We start from the raw sequence: 18681 nt of genomic DNA on the forward strand, positions 1-18681 counted from the left end.
CTTATTTTAATTATAGAGTTTTATATTCTTTATTATGTTTATGTACATTGAAAACTTGGTTAAGACCTAGTAAGAGAATTGTTTTGAGGAAGAAAAAAAAAACAAAAAATTTTGACGTATGATAAAAGAGAAAGAAAAGAATACTAAAGAGAAACTTTAATTTTTTTCTTATTTGTTCATTTTGAACACTCTTTTCCAGTTTATTTACCTTGTTTTACTCTAAATTCTCTCTTTTTTGGTTTTACCGGCAAGCAAAGCAAATCATTGAATCATATGTTTTGAGTAGAATATGTATTTATATTTAAATATGTACAGATAATTGTACGTATATATATAGAAAATGTTAGGTTATGTGCACTGAGGTTATTCTTTAAAAGAATATTCTGGAAGTCGGCAAATATTTAACAGGCAACATTAGTACATAAATATGTTGGTTGTGTATAAGAAAAGTAGAAAAAAACTGTTTTTTTTTTTTCAAGCATATGTACATACATACATACATATACATTTAAGTATGAAAATTTGTGTGATATTGAAATGTATGTATGTATGTGGGTATGTAGTTCTGTCATTTCCATACATTGTATGTATAGATGTATTACATACAAAATGATTACATAATACTCGTACCTATAATTTTATTGAGGAATAAAAGGGGGTTTAAAGCATAACTTTGTAAAAATGTTATTATTATTAGTAAGTTTACGATATTGGCGTGAAGATAAAATTGATGCTTGATGCGAAATAGTTATCCGTGTTGCTCATTTCTTTTCTTTTTTTACTGATTTCACCAATTTTTGTATCGATAATTTATAGAAATATGTAGTACATATATATTAATGTTTACGTTTGCATATGTACTTACATGTAATATTCATATATGTAGGTTATTTTTTTCACTTTGAAAAATTTTGAAATACGTTCTATAAGCAGGACCATAGTCCACATACTATGTATGTACATACATCCATATGTACGTATGTTTTATTTTACAAGTAATGCTCCGTCGGTACCTCACAAAAATTTAAGTTTATAACAATTCCGATTTATTGTACTTTAATTTAAATTCAAATTTAATAACATTATTTTATATCAGTATTAAAATTAATGTTAATACATACATTCATTATACACATACGCGTAATGTCGCAAATGCTTTTTGAATCTACTAATTTTTTTTTATTTGATTGTCTCTTTTAGTACCTACATACAAACATATATGTATAAGATTTTCCGAATATCTTCGAAATACGAGTAACTATGACGAATATTTTCAATTAACAAAAATGTTCTAATTAAATATTATTATTGTCATATTCGAAAATATCATTAGAGTACATTTGTAAGTTCTTAACAACACATACATATTATCTACATATGCATTCATTAAAAACAATATCGGTTAATTTTTTAGTAAATTGTTCAGCTGTTTTCTTGTCTAAAGGCATGTGTGTGTACTTAAATATAGATATATAATATATATACATAGGCATACATTTATTTTAAAATAATATAAAATATTATTAAAAAACTTGTGCCGGGTTGAGAATTTTTTTTGTTATATTTATTTTCACTAATATATTTCTATATAAAGTTTGACAACTGTTTACTGTCAGGTTGAAATTATTTGATGGAAATCAGACATTTAAAAATTTAATAATTTTTCTACAAAAATTATAATAACCCTGATTTTTATTATTATATTATTATAATAATATAATAATAAAAATCAGCTGATCGCTGTTAAAAACATACACAAAAAATGAACTGTCACTCCTTCCTCTAGTTTTTAATACACATATTTGCTGTCAAACAAAGTCTGATGTCAAACTGTGTGTACATTACACATACAACTTTCATCAGATATAATTTTAGACTTTGTCGCATAAGTATATTATTTTGTCGTATTTTGTTTTTTTTTTTTTAAATTAGTTTAAGAGATTTAGTTTAAATTTCTTAACAAGATTAGAAGAAAGTTAAAGAGCTAATTTTGAGTTTTGACATCAACAGTAAGCTAAAAAAATTCATTATTTTCCTAATTTTAATTTGTTAAAAACTTAACTTTATTCTTATTTTATTAAATTCGTAGTTTTCATAAAATAAAAAATAAAAAATTCTTGAAGTTTTTCCAAAACAATTTTTTTGATATTTTTGTACATATGTGAAAAAACATTAATCTGTTTAATAAAATCAACTCTTCTATTTGTTGGAAGAAAGGTACGAGGGGAAAACATAAATTATTTGAAAAAATTTAGCAAATTAGAACGCTGAAACAAAAGTTTATTCCACGTTTGTTGTACGTACACAGAAACATCAATTTTTTTAGCTTTTTTTTCTATTTCAGCTTTATTTTTATTATTTGTTGTTTATTTTTTGCTTTTATTGAAATAGAAGTAATCAAATGTGACGTCACAAATTGTTAGATAAAAAAAATAAAAGAAGAGCATCAAAAATTTGCAAACTTATTTTGTTTATTTCTTGTTTTTTTTTATTATGAACGCAAAATTTTTCTATTTCTTTGTTTTTTTCTTACTTTTAATGTTCATTAGCTAAAACAGGTGTAGAAGACAATTTTTTACCACTGGGCCAGTAGCAAAATTTTTTCGAAAAGTTTTACACAATTAAAAGCTACTAAAAGGCTTTAAGATTTTCACACAATTGAGGCGGATTTTTCTTTGTTCACTTCAGTTTTTTTTCAAAGGAAGTCTTTTCGACGCTTCAATTCCGAATTAAATATAAAATTGTTATTCAATAAATTATGAGAATATTTTACATCTCAATTAAAAATCATTTTTCTAAAAATTTCAATAAATTTAAGTAATAGTCAAACGAACACACATACACGTATGTACATCCATGATATTTTGTTTTAATATCGGAAAATCTTTAAGTAATATAAAATTTTCTATTAATAGAATGCTTAAAATAAAAAAACGAGTGAAATAAAAAAATTATCTTTTAAAATTTATTATTTTGTCATAAAAACATATGGTTCCGATCCAATAAACAATAGAACCTAATTTATGAATAAGTTTTATAAAAATTGTTTAAAAAACTTTTGCTGTCATAAGTAATGGACCCACTAAATATGTATGTATGTACAATATGTATGGATATGTACTTAAGTTTATTAAAAATAATACATAAAATAGAAAAGAAAAACTGCTATTGAACAAGTGAAGAAAATGCCATGACCTTCAATATGTACAATACTTTTAAATTTTGCTTTAGAAATTATTTGCCATTACGCTAGAAGAAATTTTTATTAAATTTTAAAAATTATTGTTGCGGAATTTATTAAAAGTATTGTTACAAATTTTAATTAAAAATACATAAGTGCTATTTAAATAAGAAAAGTAGATTCTTCTGTAAAAATATTCTTGATTATAATTTTTTTTCAGTGGCTCTTTTATTGTACGGGTTAATGATCCTTTTGATAAAATATTTTAACATTTATTTTTGAAATTTTGTCAAAATAAGTACCTATACAAATATTATTATATAATCTTTGTTATTATAGGGAAATTATATATATACTTATTTGCTTATTATATAAATTTGTATAGGTACATTTCATTTAGATAAAAAAAATTATTAAAATATTTTTCTTCCAAGTTCAAAGATCTTAATACTCAAACTAAATTTACCGAATGACATAAAATGTTCAATCTTTTAAAAATAAAATATTTTCATGACACAATCGATACAAACAAGAGCAAGAAAATATATTAAAAGTACATATATTTGTTATTTAGAAAATAGAAAAAATAATAAAATAGAGCTAATTTTAAGCTTAAATTTTAGATAAGAAATGCAACAATTTGACAACAATAGTGTAATAAATTGCAACAATGTAATTTAATCGTTGCTCTATTTTTCTTACTAAAAATTTATTACCATTGAATTGACATTGAGACTTTCTCATTTTCTAATACAAAAAATTAATCTCACTTTGCCTCTATATTTGATGTGTGTTGTGATTTGAATCACACGAATTACAATAAATAAATTAATTTATATTTAAGCTTAATATCTCTCTATTTTTCTTCTTTAAATGGAAATAATTTGTCTCTCTTATAAATGAAATTAAATAACATTGTGCTCAAACTATTTCTCCTTACAACCAATATTAATTAGAACATAACAGTAACATATAAATGTACATAACATTTATCATAGTATTAAAATAATTTGGTAAAAGCTTAAAATTGATGACTAATAAGCAATCAATAAGTAAATAAAAGTTACTGCCTCCTACTGTTTAGAAAGTTTTTTTTATACAATAATATTTTGTTAGTTTGTTTTTCCTAATAAACAAAGAAAAAATCGAGTATTTAGGCATTTTTCAACAAAAAATATTACAGTAATGAATGTGTGCAAAGTAAATTATATTATACCTACTTATGCACATAGCTAGGTATAATTATTAGCATTGAGAATTACTTACTACTAAGGATTTAGTTTGAATTCAAAATGTAGTGTTGTCGATTGATTAAAACAATAATATTGAGAAAAAAAATTAAATAAAATTTTTCTTAGTATATTTTTTTCTAGTTAGTTTTTCTCATTTTTTTTTTGCTTTTAATAAAAAGGCGAATCGTAATGAATGGCGGTCAATGTCAAGGTGAAATAAACGCGTGTTGTTAATTCTTTAATAATATAAGAATATTTATGTAATGTGGAGAAAATATTTATGAAAATATTAAAAAAAAATACTAAACAAATTATGTAGTATTGGTTAGAAAAATTTCTCTATTAGAAAAAAAATTTAAAAGATAAGCTGAAAAAGTTTTTCATGTGAAATGTAAAAGAGCTTTTTTTTTAAATTTTATATTATTACTCTATACATATAGGATATTATATAAATTCTAATTACAATTATTTTTATTATACAACGGTGTAGTACAGTTTGTGTTCAATATTGTTTTCCTCTTATTTCTTAAATTTAAATATTGGTTAAATATACAATTTAATTGAATACTAAAATTACCATTTAAGTGATTCTAAGCAAGTAACACTGTCTAAGCGTACAAAACTGGAAATGTATGGCACTTCCAGTATTTTCACCATGTTATACAAAAGAGTTGTTGAGTTAGAGAATTAGAATTTTCATAAAAAACAGAGGTGTTTTCGGAACCTAGGATCGAGATACTGAATCTAGGATAGTTAATGTACAGGTATGTCTATACTAAAGAAATTCTAAAAATTCTAGTCTTGAAACTAAAATATATGTACATCAAATTTTGTTTAAGAGATAAAAAGTTTATCTCTTCTGTCCAAAATCAATTTATGTGTGTATGTAGTTAAAATATTCTGCAAAGCAGTCGAAATTCACCAACACTCTCACACTACAATGCGAAATTCTGAAAATTCCTAAATATAGTTCCATGCATTTATACATTATAGACGTATTATGTTATTATTTTCTGTTTCTTTTATTTAATTTCATTAAAATTGTGCAATAAAACAATAATATTCTTTTATCATTATGTTTGCTGTTTTTTGCTTTTTCATTTGGAAATTTTACTTACATATTATGCATAATCAAATAATTTTCTTAACACTTGAAATGTTTCATAGTCTTATTAAAAAATATAAAAAAATTGTTTGTACACATAATGCCATGCCTAAAACAGAAATAAAAATAAAATTTATATTCAAAGGGAAAACATCAATTTTTAATACATAATAAAGTTTAAGTATTTATATATTTATCCCATGTACAAACATATATAAATAATTACATACTTATTATATACTTAATGTACATTACACGTTCACCTTTACCTTTAATTTAATGTTACCTTTAACATTAAAATTTCAAATATAAACTAGTATTTATCATACTGCACACATTAGATTCAAAAAGTTTACATTTTACATTTTATAAAAATTTTAAATATTCAATTTAATTATAAAGTTTTAAAAAGAATTCTCGAGTTCGCCAATAGTTTAATGCTAATAATTTTTCTTCGGTTGTACCATAATTTGCTGAAAATTTGTGGTATACGGCGACCTCGTAGAAAAATATGTACATATTATCATTTTGTTCCTATAGATAAATCTCGATCTGTCATGTAAAGCCATTAAATAACTACATACCTACATACATTTACCTATTGTGAATAAAATTGGATGAGAAAAAAATTTAACGTAACGTAACGTAAATATTTCATTTGAATAAATTTTGACGTGACAAAATTGATATTTGTACGCGAAAACTTAATTTTCAAAATTTTGTTCCGAAAATTCGTCTGTGTACTTTTACAAATTTGAACATAAAATATGTACATATGTACATATATGAATGTATTTTAATTATCGTACATCTTTTTGGTTTGTAAAACATTAATTAAATCTAATAATTCCATGTTTAATATCCTAGCATCAAAGATTTTGTATTTTATAAAAGAAAAGAAGAAAACAATCACCCCGAAAACCGGTTTTCGCTTTTATATCATCAGCTTACTAAAACTATTTTGCCTTCCTTTCTCACTACAAAACTCTTCTTTTTTAATCGAGTAGAAAACTTAAGTCAAGGTTAAAAGTAACTCATACACGTTTATAATTTTATTTATATACATATTATGTGCTTATATACATACTATTTGCACGCAAAATTTCTAAAAATAGCTTCTTATTTTATTTTTATTATTTTTTTAACATTATTTTTAGAATAATGTTTTAAACTCTGTGTGATTTCAATTACGCCTGCTGAAAACCAGTTTTCTGTTCAATTCTATGCTACTAAATGTTTCATTGTTTACTTTTTTTTATGCTTGCATACGAAACATAAGTAATGGGACTCTATGTAGTTGATATAGACTTAAAGACTCCAAATCAAATAAAAAAACAATCAAAATCAAGTGATCATAAGATTGCCTACTATACATGCGTAAAAGTGCACTTCATATGCACTAACACAAACTTAAATTTTTGTTATTCTGTTATTTAAGAAAAAAACAAGATCCATTTGCTATAAGATAATGCTGAGCACAATGCAAACACTCATACATAATTATATAAAAATGTGTGTTATATAAATGAAATATTGTAGCAATTTTGTTTGTTTTTTAACGAAAGACCTAATGATTCACTTATCTTTAACCAGAAAAACAACCGCAGACAGGTTATATAACTTAATGCTGTTCGTTGCTTTAAAACATAAAACCGGCCGGCGGCTTATATGTTTCTTTGTTTTTTTTTTTCATCTTTTTATTTATTTTATTTTACAGCTGATTCTAAATAACAATAACAAAAAATAAAAATGTGAAAAAGAAGTATGTGTTGAGTTTAAGCGTACCTTAAATATGATATATAAGCAGTATATATACAGATATACAAATAAAAATAAAGGTAAACGTAATAATACGAGTAATTGCGTTGTTCTTAAGCACACTGTTGAAAATAGTGTTGGGAATTTGAATGATAATTTCTTATTTATGTAAAGGTACGAACTTTATTGCTGAGAAGATGCAGCATTGAGTATAGTCGTTTGTAATCTGTTTGAATTCATCAATCAAATATAAATTTCGTTAGCAGAATTGTACTTTTAATCGGTTTTGTGTAAGATTTTTGTTTTTATAGATTAATAATACTAATCGAAAAATTTAAATTTTAAGAAAATCATGTTTATTTTCATATAAACTTGAAGCCACCTATCGGAAAAAATCTATATAACTCTACTCAGAATAGTTGACTTTTAAACTGTTATACATAATGTATAACACTTGCAATTAACATAAATTTAATACAAAGCTGAGGTAATGCTATAGGAGTTTCTTATTTTTGTATTCTTTTAATTTTAAGTTCAGGTTAATGAATTGAAATCAAATCTTATATTATCGTAATGCCCTGTGTATATAACGTATTATAGGTATGTACATATATTTATATAAATAAATTAATAAAATAAGAATAAAGAAATATTTAAAAAAAAAATCGTGTATACATTGTCATTATGAAAAAACAAAAACAAAATATGCAATAAATTTTTATGACAGTAATTATTGTTATTATTAATAGGTACTCTTAATTATAATAGCAGAGGTGTACAATAATTTATTACATAATTTAAGAGAATTAAATTGTGTCTTCTTGGTGGTTTAGAAGATAATGAAACAATCGATTTCCTGAATGCTTTTAATTTACAAAACAATGTTGTAATTAATTTTTTCTTTTTATTGTTAATATTGATTTAATATTAAATTTTATTAAGTACTCATTTGAGTTTCGGATATTTCTCTTTTTTTCCCTTTTGTTGTGCTGAAAACATTTTGAAAATATCGAATTCTGTTTTGCAATTTTTAACATTTTTACATGTCAATTATATTACATGTTATGTAAGCGATATTTTACAAGCATGATATGTAAATGAGGTGAAAATTGGAAAAAAAAAATCTTAACTAATAAATACCACAGTAATAACGTTGTATTTATTAAAATGTATGCAAGTGCATATAAAATACAGTGTAAATTAGCAAATTACATAATTGTTATGTAACTGTTGTGAAATTGCAAGTGTTTTTGTGAAAAATTATATGTATGTAGTTCGAAATTAATTTAAAAAATTTAACAAAATTGATTTCATTGTTATACGTAATGTTGAAGATAAGAAAATTGATTATTTAGGTAAACGTATTTTAATAATATGTGTATTGCGTGTTGTGTATGTACATACTCGTATGTCGGTACATATATACATATGTACAATATTAAAAAACATATTATTTTAAAAATGCGATTACTTTGCATCAGCTGCATGGCTTCTGGGATAATGAATAAATAAATACATAAATAAAGTGTATAACAAATTTTATTTGTTATATGTACATATAAGAATATAATATAAACATTTTGTTATATTAGAAAACATTTTTATTAATGTTCTATTATATAATAAATATTTTTAATTATATTAAATTATAAAAATTAATTTTACTTATTTTTAATTATTTTATATTTTCATTTTCAGGCCGATGTGGAATGCATTACTTAAATCAGTACGTTGTGAAATTATAAGCTTTTCTCGAAACGATAACATAGATGCATATGTTTTGAGGTAAATTTATTGTTTCTTGTCTTTTTTTCACATATTTAATGACTCAAATTGAAATACTATTTATTTAACTTCACACTCTAAATTTTAGTGAAGGGTACATTTATATTAATTTTTGCAAGGAGTTTTATTACTTAAAGAAGTTTTTTCGAGGGTTAAACGTTTATTAAACACAGTTAGTATAAAATTTGGCACAATCAGTATAAAACAAACAATAAACCTTTGAAATTGATTACTTTCTGTTTTCTGTCAAGGAGGACAGCTAATTGTAATTAAACTGGTTCGGGTAGCTACCAAACAGCCTTTAAAAGCTAATGTTAAATATGTGAAACAATAATAAAGCTAGGTACATGAAGTTTGGGCGTTATGTATCCAATTACAGGTCAGACGTATTCTAAAAGTTTTTTTTGGAAGTGCTTCTCAGTATCCATGCTAAGGTCTGGGATCTCAATATCAATGGTATTGCTTCCATGCAATTCAAAGAACTAATTTTAACTGATTGTTATGATATAGGGTATAATTCAGTCGTCTAAGACTGACTTGTTAGTACTTGTTTTTTTTTTTTTTTTGTTGCAATGAACTCATTTTTATTTGAAAAAGTGAAAAAAAAATTCCTATTTTTTTTCTTTTATTTTTTTCTTTCTCTATTGAAAAAAATTTCATTTGAAAAACTAAAAGTATCGTTCTATGAATAGAAAAATGTTTTCATTTTAAATATTATAGAAAAGGTAGAGAGAAATGTAAAATGCTTATACATATATGTACTTTTATGTACTTGCATAACATTAATATTGTATACAAGTGCATGTTAGGTATATAACGTGAATCATTTAGGAAAAACAATAAAAGATTTATGAATTGCACAAAAAAAAATTTATTTTAGTTCCTCAAGTCAAATAAATTTTATTTTTAATTTTAGTATGTATGTGTGTATGTATGTAAATGATTTGAATTTTTTTTAATTTAACAATTTTGACAAATTAAAAATCGTACTTAAAATTAAGGAATAAAACATTTAAACGTACACACAACTTACTTGTGATTAAATTTAGTGCATGTACATATGTGTGTATGTAACAGTACAGTGTGGTGAATTTTAAAAAATCGATTTAAGAGTAATTATTTTTTTTTGTTGTTAGGGTTTTAAAGTTGATTCGAGGTTTTATTTCTTCTACAATTTTTGAAAAAATTGCAGTAATGATATATAATCATATATAGAGATATATAATTTTTCTTTCAAAAAATATCTATTATAAATTATAACAATTGTAAATTGGGTATTTTCTAAAACATTTAATATTAGATTTTCAACAAAGTTTATTGATTGGATCAAGGAACCCAAATCTTTAGTGTTATCGTGAGAGGTGTAAAAAATGTCCTCGTTGGTTTGGTATACATATAACAACATGGAGGCCGCGTCAATCTTGGGAATTTATTATTGGGCTAATATTGTACTTATGTTGCCGAGTTAATGAATTTAAAATTATATGAAAATCACATAGCATGTTGAGTTGTTTACAATGAAATAGTGGAATTTTCATGTCTTTGTACCGTTCAATTAATTTATTTCGTAGTCAACTTAAATGTATTTTTTAATTGATTATAGATTTTCAGTTTGCAAATTCGACTGTTATATTCCTTAATTACTTCACTAAAGAGCTGAGCTTAAAAATAATTACCATTATTCGGATGTCGAACTTTTAATAATTACATGTCAAACCCAGTTTCAGCGAAAAAGTAAATATCAAAAAATCACTATGCATTTAGTTGCGTACTTACAATTTTGTAATTCATTAAATGTAATGAAAATTGTTTTTTTCTTTTGTGCAACGAAAAATAAAAATTAGAAGATTCTTTTCTTAAATTTTTCGGAAATTGTAAAAGGAAAAAGAAAAATTAAACTGTAAAGCAAAATAAGAGGAAAGAATAAAAAAGGAAAATCATTATACATACATTTTGTCGTCTCTTACTTACTTATTCTTGAATATAAATGTGTAAACTAATTTCCTTTACCATATTATTACAAATTTTACAGCATTACATTTGAATGTATGTATGTATACATACCTACATACATAAATACATACATATACAAGAGTATGAAAAAATCCTTTTTGACAATGGGTAAAAAGACTAAAGTAAAATCTAAAAAGAAAAATTTTTTGAAGGTTAAAAGTAAAATACAAAAAAATAAATCGATTTTTCCTTTTCTTTTCTTTCGTTTTGGTTTGTTTTACAAGCTCTTTCAAAAGAGTTTACATAGCCATATACATATGTACTTTATATTTTATATAAAAATTGTAAATTTGAGAAATACATCCATATTATGTACATAAAAGTATGATTGCAAATTGGTTTTTGCGATTCTTTCATACATTTACATGTACATATATTTAAATTTTCACTAAGCAGATTCTGGACTTATATAACAATGTGGAATGGATAGTAAAGTGTAGGCGTCTTATTACACAACAAACACTTTTTTCTCAGATTTTCACATAATATTAATATTATGGTTCAAAATATAATCTAAATTATAATAACATACACATACTTATACATACGAATATTAAAATTTATATGTGTGGGAATAAAAATTAATTTAATTATGTTTTTGGTAAAGGATCGTAAATTTCAAAATACTTTTTTGTGAATTTTAGTAGAAAATATTGTATTTGTGCGAATTTAATGTAATCAGAATAAAAAGACAAGAATAAAAAAGAAGTATGCCTTATCATTGAAAATTACGTTTAACACAATAGTCTAATTCAATCACTTCTTTTTAATTACTGAGTATTTTAAGTTGTACTTGCATTTCGGTGTTTATCCTTACAAAAGTAGGTGTAAGTATTTCTTATGTGGAAATAAATTTCACTCTAAATAAAAATAATGGTTCTTTTTACCTAAGATTTTAATTTAAATAATTTTTATTCTTAATTAATGAGATAATATATATCTTATTTCCTTTCATATCGATCGTAATCAGGTTTCATTACCTTATTTTAATTACATAGTGACGTTTCATTCCTTTTTTCAATAAACAAAATTTGTAGTTTTGTGATTATCAAATTTCTGTCATGCTTTTTGAATTTAAAAAATTTTTTATGTGAACAAAATAATCTACTGTAATCTATATAAATCGAAGACAAGTCTTTTTTGTTGTTTCGTTATAATTTTCTCAACTAATTTGTTATTAATTTTTTTTTTACCGAGAGGAAGGGTGAAAAATCTCGAAAGACACTGCCAGACGAAAAGCAGTAGTGTGGTACTTTAATCCACTAAAAAACACCCTCCTCAAAATAAACTATAAAACTAGTCGAAAACGACTAACCATTAATTTTGCTCTAACTTTTTTGATTATTTACAAACTTTTGATCTGGCACAATAGCGTACTAAGTACTCATTGTTTCAGATAAAAAACTTTAAACAAACTCGAGAGGTCTCGTACGTTTAAGTCTCCTAACAAATCAACTTTTGATTGTCAACCAATCGAGCCGCCTCGATGTTGACATGATTGGATAAACGCATTTTATGATTGGCTGCTTGCTTCTTAATTTCGTCTGTGACACTTAGGATCGTGAGATCCCTGTGTATATCGGCATTACGGACATACCAAGGGGCGTTTACAATGTCCTGTAATACTCTATTCTGAAATCTTTGTATAGATTGGATATGAGTCTGCGCAGCGCAGCCCCATAACTGAATACCGTATTTAAACCCAGACAGGCTTAAATATTTGATTATATATCAAAACTTTGTTGTATATTGTCAATTTAGAACTCCTCCCCAAAAGCCATTCAAACTTTCTGTATTCATCCTCTAGTTGAAATCATTTTGAAACTAATTCGGCAACACATGAAATTTTGCTCAAAATTAAAATCTGAAATTAAAGTAGATAAGTTAAATTTTGCAATTTATGTTTATGTATGCCACCTATCTTCAAAATATTCATAATAATTGCAATAAATATCTATTAATTAATAATATAAAATACTTTGAATAGTTTTTTGTATTAACATTTAAACAACAAAAAAAAAAAGAAGAGTGAAAAAATAAATAAAATAATCAAAATATTTATTTTGTATGTTTGTACACAAAAATTTTAAATAAATATTTTAGTTTCACTACAAAATTTATTAGTGAATAATAAGCATTGAATTTGTGTATAAAAATAATAAAAATAATTTGGTATACTCACAGAAACTAAAAATATTGTCAAATGTATATAACAGTTTCCTGGGAAAAAACTTTAAAAAATGTAAATAAACAAATTTTAGTTGCCAAAAACTTAATAGTGTTTTTTTGTTTTGGCAAAAGATATAAATCATATACATATACATAGTGCAAGAGGTTGTGTGTGTATGTCATACATAATGCATTTTTGGCAAATGTTTGACAACAAATTATAATTAAAATACATTATTTATCTATGAAATATTTCATTAATTTTAGTATTGTTGTATCCTTAAATATTGCAGTATAAAATTAATTTTTCGATTTCTATTAAATATAAGAGCATGCATAGTAGTAATAATGTAAGATTTAAAAAAATTTAAATCTTACATTATTACTAACACCTATTGATAATAAAAAGATAAAGGCAGCCAAACGATGTGCGATAACATTATGTAGGTAGTTCAGTATAACAGTTCGGTAAATTCCCAAAAACAAAAGAAAGAGTTTTCAAACTGCACAATGGTTTTTCTTTTTTTATCTATTTTTATATTTTTTTATTTTCACTCCCTGTGATTATAAATTAGATTAGTTACCGTACCAAATCCCATTTATAAAATAATAAAGTCAAAAATATAATAATGTACTAAATCGGGAAATTCCCTAAATGTTTTAATTTTATTTTATTTTTGAAATGACTAAGTGCATTAGAACCCCTTAATTCTTCATTTAATTGATTTTATTTAACAACTTTACAACTATTACTGCCAACTGTCAACAAAATTTTAGAGAATACCCAGAAATGAACATTATAATGGGCGATTTTAATACAAAAATTATACAACGTAGACAACACTAACAACGTAAGAAGTCGTAACACAAACGGACACTGGCAGAAATATGATAATCGACTGAACTTTCATCCCGCTTAAGACAAGACATAACATGGTTGTCACAAGATGGTAGAACCGATTAGAGCCGAAGGTGGAAGACACTCGTTTTTTAACTGTAAAACTTTAACTGGAGGAGAGCCGGCATACACAGTGCCTAGTTGCTAATCATTGCAGATATATAAATAAAACTTGCGACGGTAAGGTTTCCAGAATACATCCATTAGAAAGAAAAATATTTATGCTCACAAAAACAACAAAACAATCACAGAGCCACAAAAGGCACCTGACGTGAACAACATGAATGCATTAATGTCCTTACATGCAAATAAAATCATCAAAAGACACAACTCTATGAAAGACAAAAAAGGTAACCTGATCATACTGAATAACTGCATAACTAAAGTATACAAGCTAAACTTGCAAGATGAAGGCAGCATTATAAAAAAATTAATAAGGCAAAGAAGTTCCCCAAAGGAAACCAGAAGATTAAAAACAATACCGGCCACTTTGGCAATCTTGAAGATTGCACGAATTGGGGAGCATCAAAACGAAAAATAGACAAAATACTCGAAGAAGAACACACTGGAGAGGAATACCTTTTGATGTCAGGCAAGGGTGTCCTCAGTCGCCGTTTATCTTCAGAGTTGTTTTGGATGAGGTTATGAAAAGAATTAGGACGACGCCGAGGGATATCATTTAGGGGTTGACCAGCAGACTGAAAATCTTGAATATGAAAATGTTATCTGCTTCTTACCTTATACCTGCTCGGTATGTAGATATGCAGACCGAAATAAACATCCTAGAAAGGAAAGCTGTTGATCAATGAATGGTGTGAATCGACCTCAAGGTCAAGGTCAATAAAACTAAATGTGTGAGATTGAATACGGTGAATAATAAAACTAGGCAATAGCCAAATTGAGGACGTGCTCTAAATTCAACTACCTGGGTAGAATCGTGGTAGATGATGGAAGAACGGAACCAGTTAACGGATGCCCCACTTGGCAAAGAGCACCAAGATCAGAATATTCAATCCTGTGTAGAATCGATGTTACTTTACGGCAATCAAAAACGGTTAAATTATACTATAGCCAGGCAGGTTTTAGATTGGAATCCACAGAAAAAAAGGGAAGGTGGGCAGATTTCATAGCACATGGCGACAAACGAGACTAAAGAAGGCCGAATTAAATGGACAATGCTGATCAGAAATAAACTGTGTAGCCCAAAACAGAGTGCGATTCAGAGGATTTATTGAAGTCCTATGATCTTATCGGGAATAAACAAAGTAGGAAAAAAACATCTAACAATTTTATATTAACATGTTACATAACAAAGTTCGATTTGTGAAGAGCTTCTCGGAAAGCTTATATATATGGTATGGGCACACGGTTCTATTTATGAAATAATATGTATGAATGTTTGACATTTTATTTTATATGCTTTGTTTCTTTTTCATTATTATAATTTTTATTGAAAATTTCAAAATGTTTGTACATAAATAAAAAATAAAAGAAAAAAATAAGTTTTCTAACAAACACGAGCAGAACATCATTCGACTTTATCATGCGATTTGATATTATTTATAGACGTTTTTTTTCTTCTGTTCCTTTTTACCCACTATGTTAATATTTTTAAATAAAAGTGGTACGTACAGATGTATGTACTCTTATATACTCTTATATATTTTTCTGTACATATTTAATAAAAATTAAAAAAAATTATTTTGTTCAATTTTAAATAGAAATGTTTGCCATCTATTTTTTATTTTGTTAGTTTATTTTCATTAATTTTTATCGGTCTTCTTTAAACTGACTAACATTTAGATGCAATGTGGTTAAGTATTATTCCAGCCCTATTAAAAAAAAAAAAGGCGTGGAATGAACCAAATTTATATAAAAAAAAATTATTATGAATATGGTAAATTTAAAAAATTTTTAAAATTTTTTTTTCATTCTTCATTATTATTTTCTGAATTCTTGAAATTGTTGACACACTAAGTGTTATACTCGAGTTTGATAATGGTGGAATCTTTGTAACAACTGTTTTAAAATGCTTATTTTTTCTAAGAATTTTGAGTTAAAAAGACTAGCATTCCAATTTAATGTTTTGTCCTTATATAACATTACAATTTCAAATTTGAATAAATTATAGGAACGGAAAACTTTGCAAAACTTAATTCAGCTGTCATTAAATTTTAATTATGACATTATGTAACCAACATTTCCCGCGATCACAGATTAATTAACTTAATTTTATAATAATTAATAATATTAATGACAATGTAATATTGAGCACATCATATGTGTAGATAAGCTCAATAACAACTTCCTTCGTCGAATTCAATATGATAATTTGCTCATATTTTAACAATAAATTGATGACATACAAACTATGTGTAATATTTAAGCACATGTTGCATAATTTTATTTTTTGTGATAATTTTCTTTTATACAATTTACAAATAGTTCAAAACAAAAAAAATGATTTTTTTTAAATGATTTCAAAGTTCTAAGGATTATAAGTTTTTTAGAAAAAAAGTTCATTTTAATAAAATAAATTTACTGATAGCAATAATAAGTATGCAAGCTCTTTTGCCCTTTTAAGTACTTAAACAGAATTATTCAAATAGATTGAAAATAATGAAATGCGAAAATTGATAAAAGATTACTGATTACATCATAGAAAAACTTATTAAAAAAAACTATTTAGAAGAGAGAGAGGCAAAATTAAAACTATTTAATAGTTTTATGACCTTTATAAATGAAGACTGTTATAATTTTATTATTTCATTTGTTGTAATGAAGATTTGTTTTTCACATTACTCATTTTTACAGATTTAAGTGTGAATCAAGAATTAAAAACAAGAATGTTACTGTAGGGTCTTCGTAAATTTGTTTTTTCTCGGCTTTTTTGATTTTAGTCTCTCATTCATTTTTTTCTCGTGTTGTGTTTTGGGGTATTTATTGTATTGGGTCAGAATAGAGTCCATTCATTTCGGTTATGTTATACTTGTTCAAATTTTTTACACAATTCAAATGCAGTAAAATATGCTTGATCAAATTATTCTTAAAAATGTGGCTCACATCCTTAACCTCAAATCATTTTCAATAAAATTAATTCAAATTTCAAATATAATAAAATACAATTGAACCAAGGTTTATTGTGCATGTGCATTTTATTTATTAAATTTTTAGATTTCCTGCAGCTGAAGTACAAATTTTTTATATCTCCTTATCTTTAATTTAAAGACAAAATTAGGTTTCTAAAATATATTGCATGGTCGTTTTCTATTTAATTAATTGATAATTTTTCGATCATTTTTTATATGATCATTCCATAATATTTTACTCTATTTATTTTTCATAATCTTATTTAATAAGTTTTAAAACGTATAACAAGCAAAAAGCACCTATCTATATTAAGAATTTTTAATTGAAGGATTATAAAAATTATTGAAGATTTCTTTTTGATTTATTATTAAGTATTTTTTCTTTTATTTTTTGCACTTTTATAATTTGTAACAAATATTTTTAATTTATCAGCCTTTAGTTATTAGTTAATAGCTTATTTAACCTAGAAAAATATGATCCGTACTCTGCGCTTTTATGTAAATATAAGAAATGCATACCATGATTACTATGAGTTTAATAAATAATTTGAATTAAATATTTGATTAATAATAATTTAAATAAGTAGGAAATGTACGGTATTAATACTTATTGTATCGAAAACTAAAATTTTAAACTTAGAGATTAAATTGATATACTAAACTAATTGAAATTTCGTCACCTCGAAAAAAACTGCAGCTAAGTAGTCATTCCTATTTTTCTTCCATAGACGTTTTGATGCCAAGAAAAATCATAAAACTACTTTTGCCATTTTGTATGATACGACAGTACCAATTCGGAGCGGCGAATTGTCAGTTAGTTTAGTAAACGCAACGCAAACCTAATGAACACACTGTGCGGTATTCAAAATTACCGCATTACTCTAATTACTCTAATAACTCATTTAAATTTTTGAATTTTCTAATTTCAATTGTACAGTTTTTGTATTTTTTCTAAGCACCTATAAATAAAAATACCGAATTTTTTCCAAATAAATTTTATTAAATATTAGTTTTATATTTATGTATGTATGTAAATCAATTATAAATTTAGTTTGAGATTTAAAATAATCAATAAAATAAGTAAATCTTTATGAATATTAAACCGATAAGTAATTGAGTTATACTCGTAACTTGAAAAAACCGGTTGACGCTAAGTACTTCATTTTGAGAAAGACAAAGGCTTAAAATCTTTTATTGTAACTAAGCCTGTAGAAGTATAGATTTTTTTTAATTTACATTAGAGTAGCAGCATTTAAAATTTTGTTTTAAAATGATTGTTTTATTTCATAAGAAGATTTTAAATGTTTGTATTACTAATTATTCTGATGATTGACAATTTCTTAAATGAGGCGCAAATGATGCCAGTCTGCATCTTAAAAAGAGTCTAAAGAATTTGATCAATATCTGTAAAGAATAAAACGTATCATTTCAACTTATCCTAATTTTTGAGA

The 18681-nt window shown here is 24.9% G+C and overlaps 1 protein-coding gene across 2 annotated transcripts in view; it reads left to right on the forward strand.

Moving 5' to 3' along the window:
• LOC129608209 (S-adenosylmethionine decarboxylase proenzyme) overlaps positions 1–18681 on the forward strand; it is a 32321-nt gene that overhangs the window by 2998 nt on the left and 10642 nt on the right. For both annotated transcript variants that reach the window (XM_055519567.1, XM_055519566.1), the window contains exon 2: positions 8975–9061. In XM_055519567.1, coding sequence (XP_055375542.1) covers positions 8975–9061 — 87 coding nt within the window. The remainder of the gene's footprint in view (positions 1–8974; positions 9062–18681) is intronic.

This window comes from Condylostylus longicornis, unplaced genomic scaffold (assembly GCF_029603195.1).
Source record: "Condylostylus longicornis isolate FDR11 unplaced genomic scaffold, ASM2960319v2 ptg000031l, whole genome shotgun sequence".
In the NCBI taxonomy this organism is placed as follows: Eukaryota; Metazoa; Arthropoda; class Insecta; order Diptera; family Dolichopodidae; genus Condylostylus; species Condylostylus longicornis.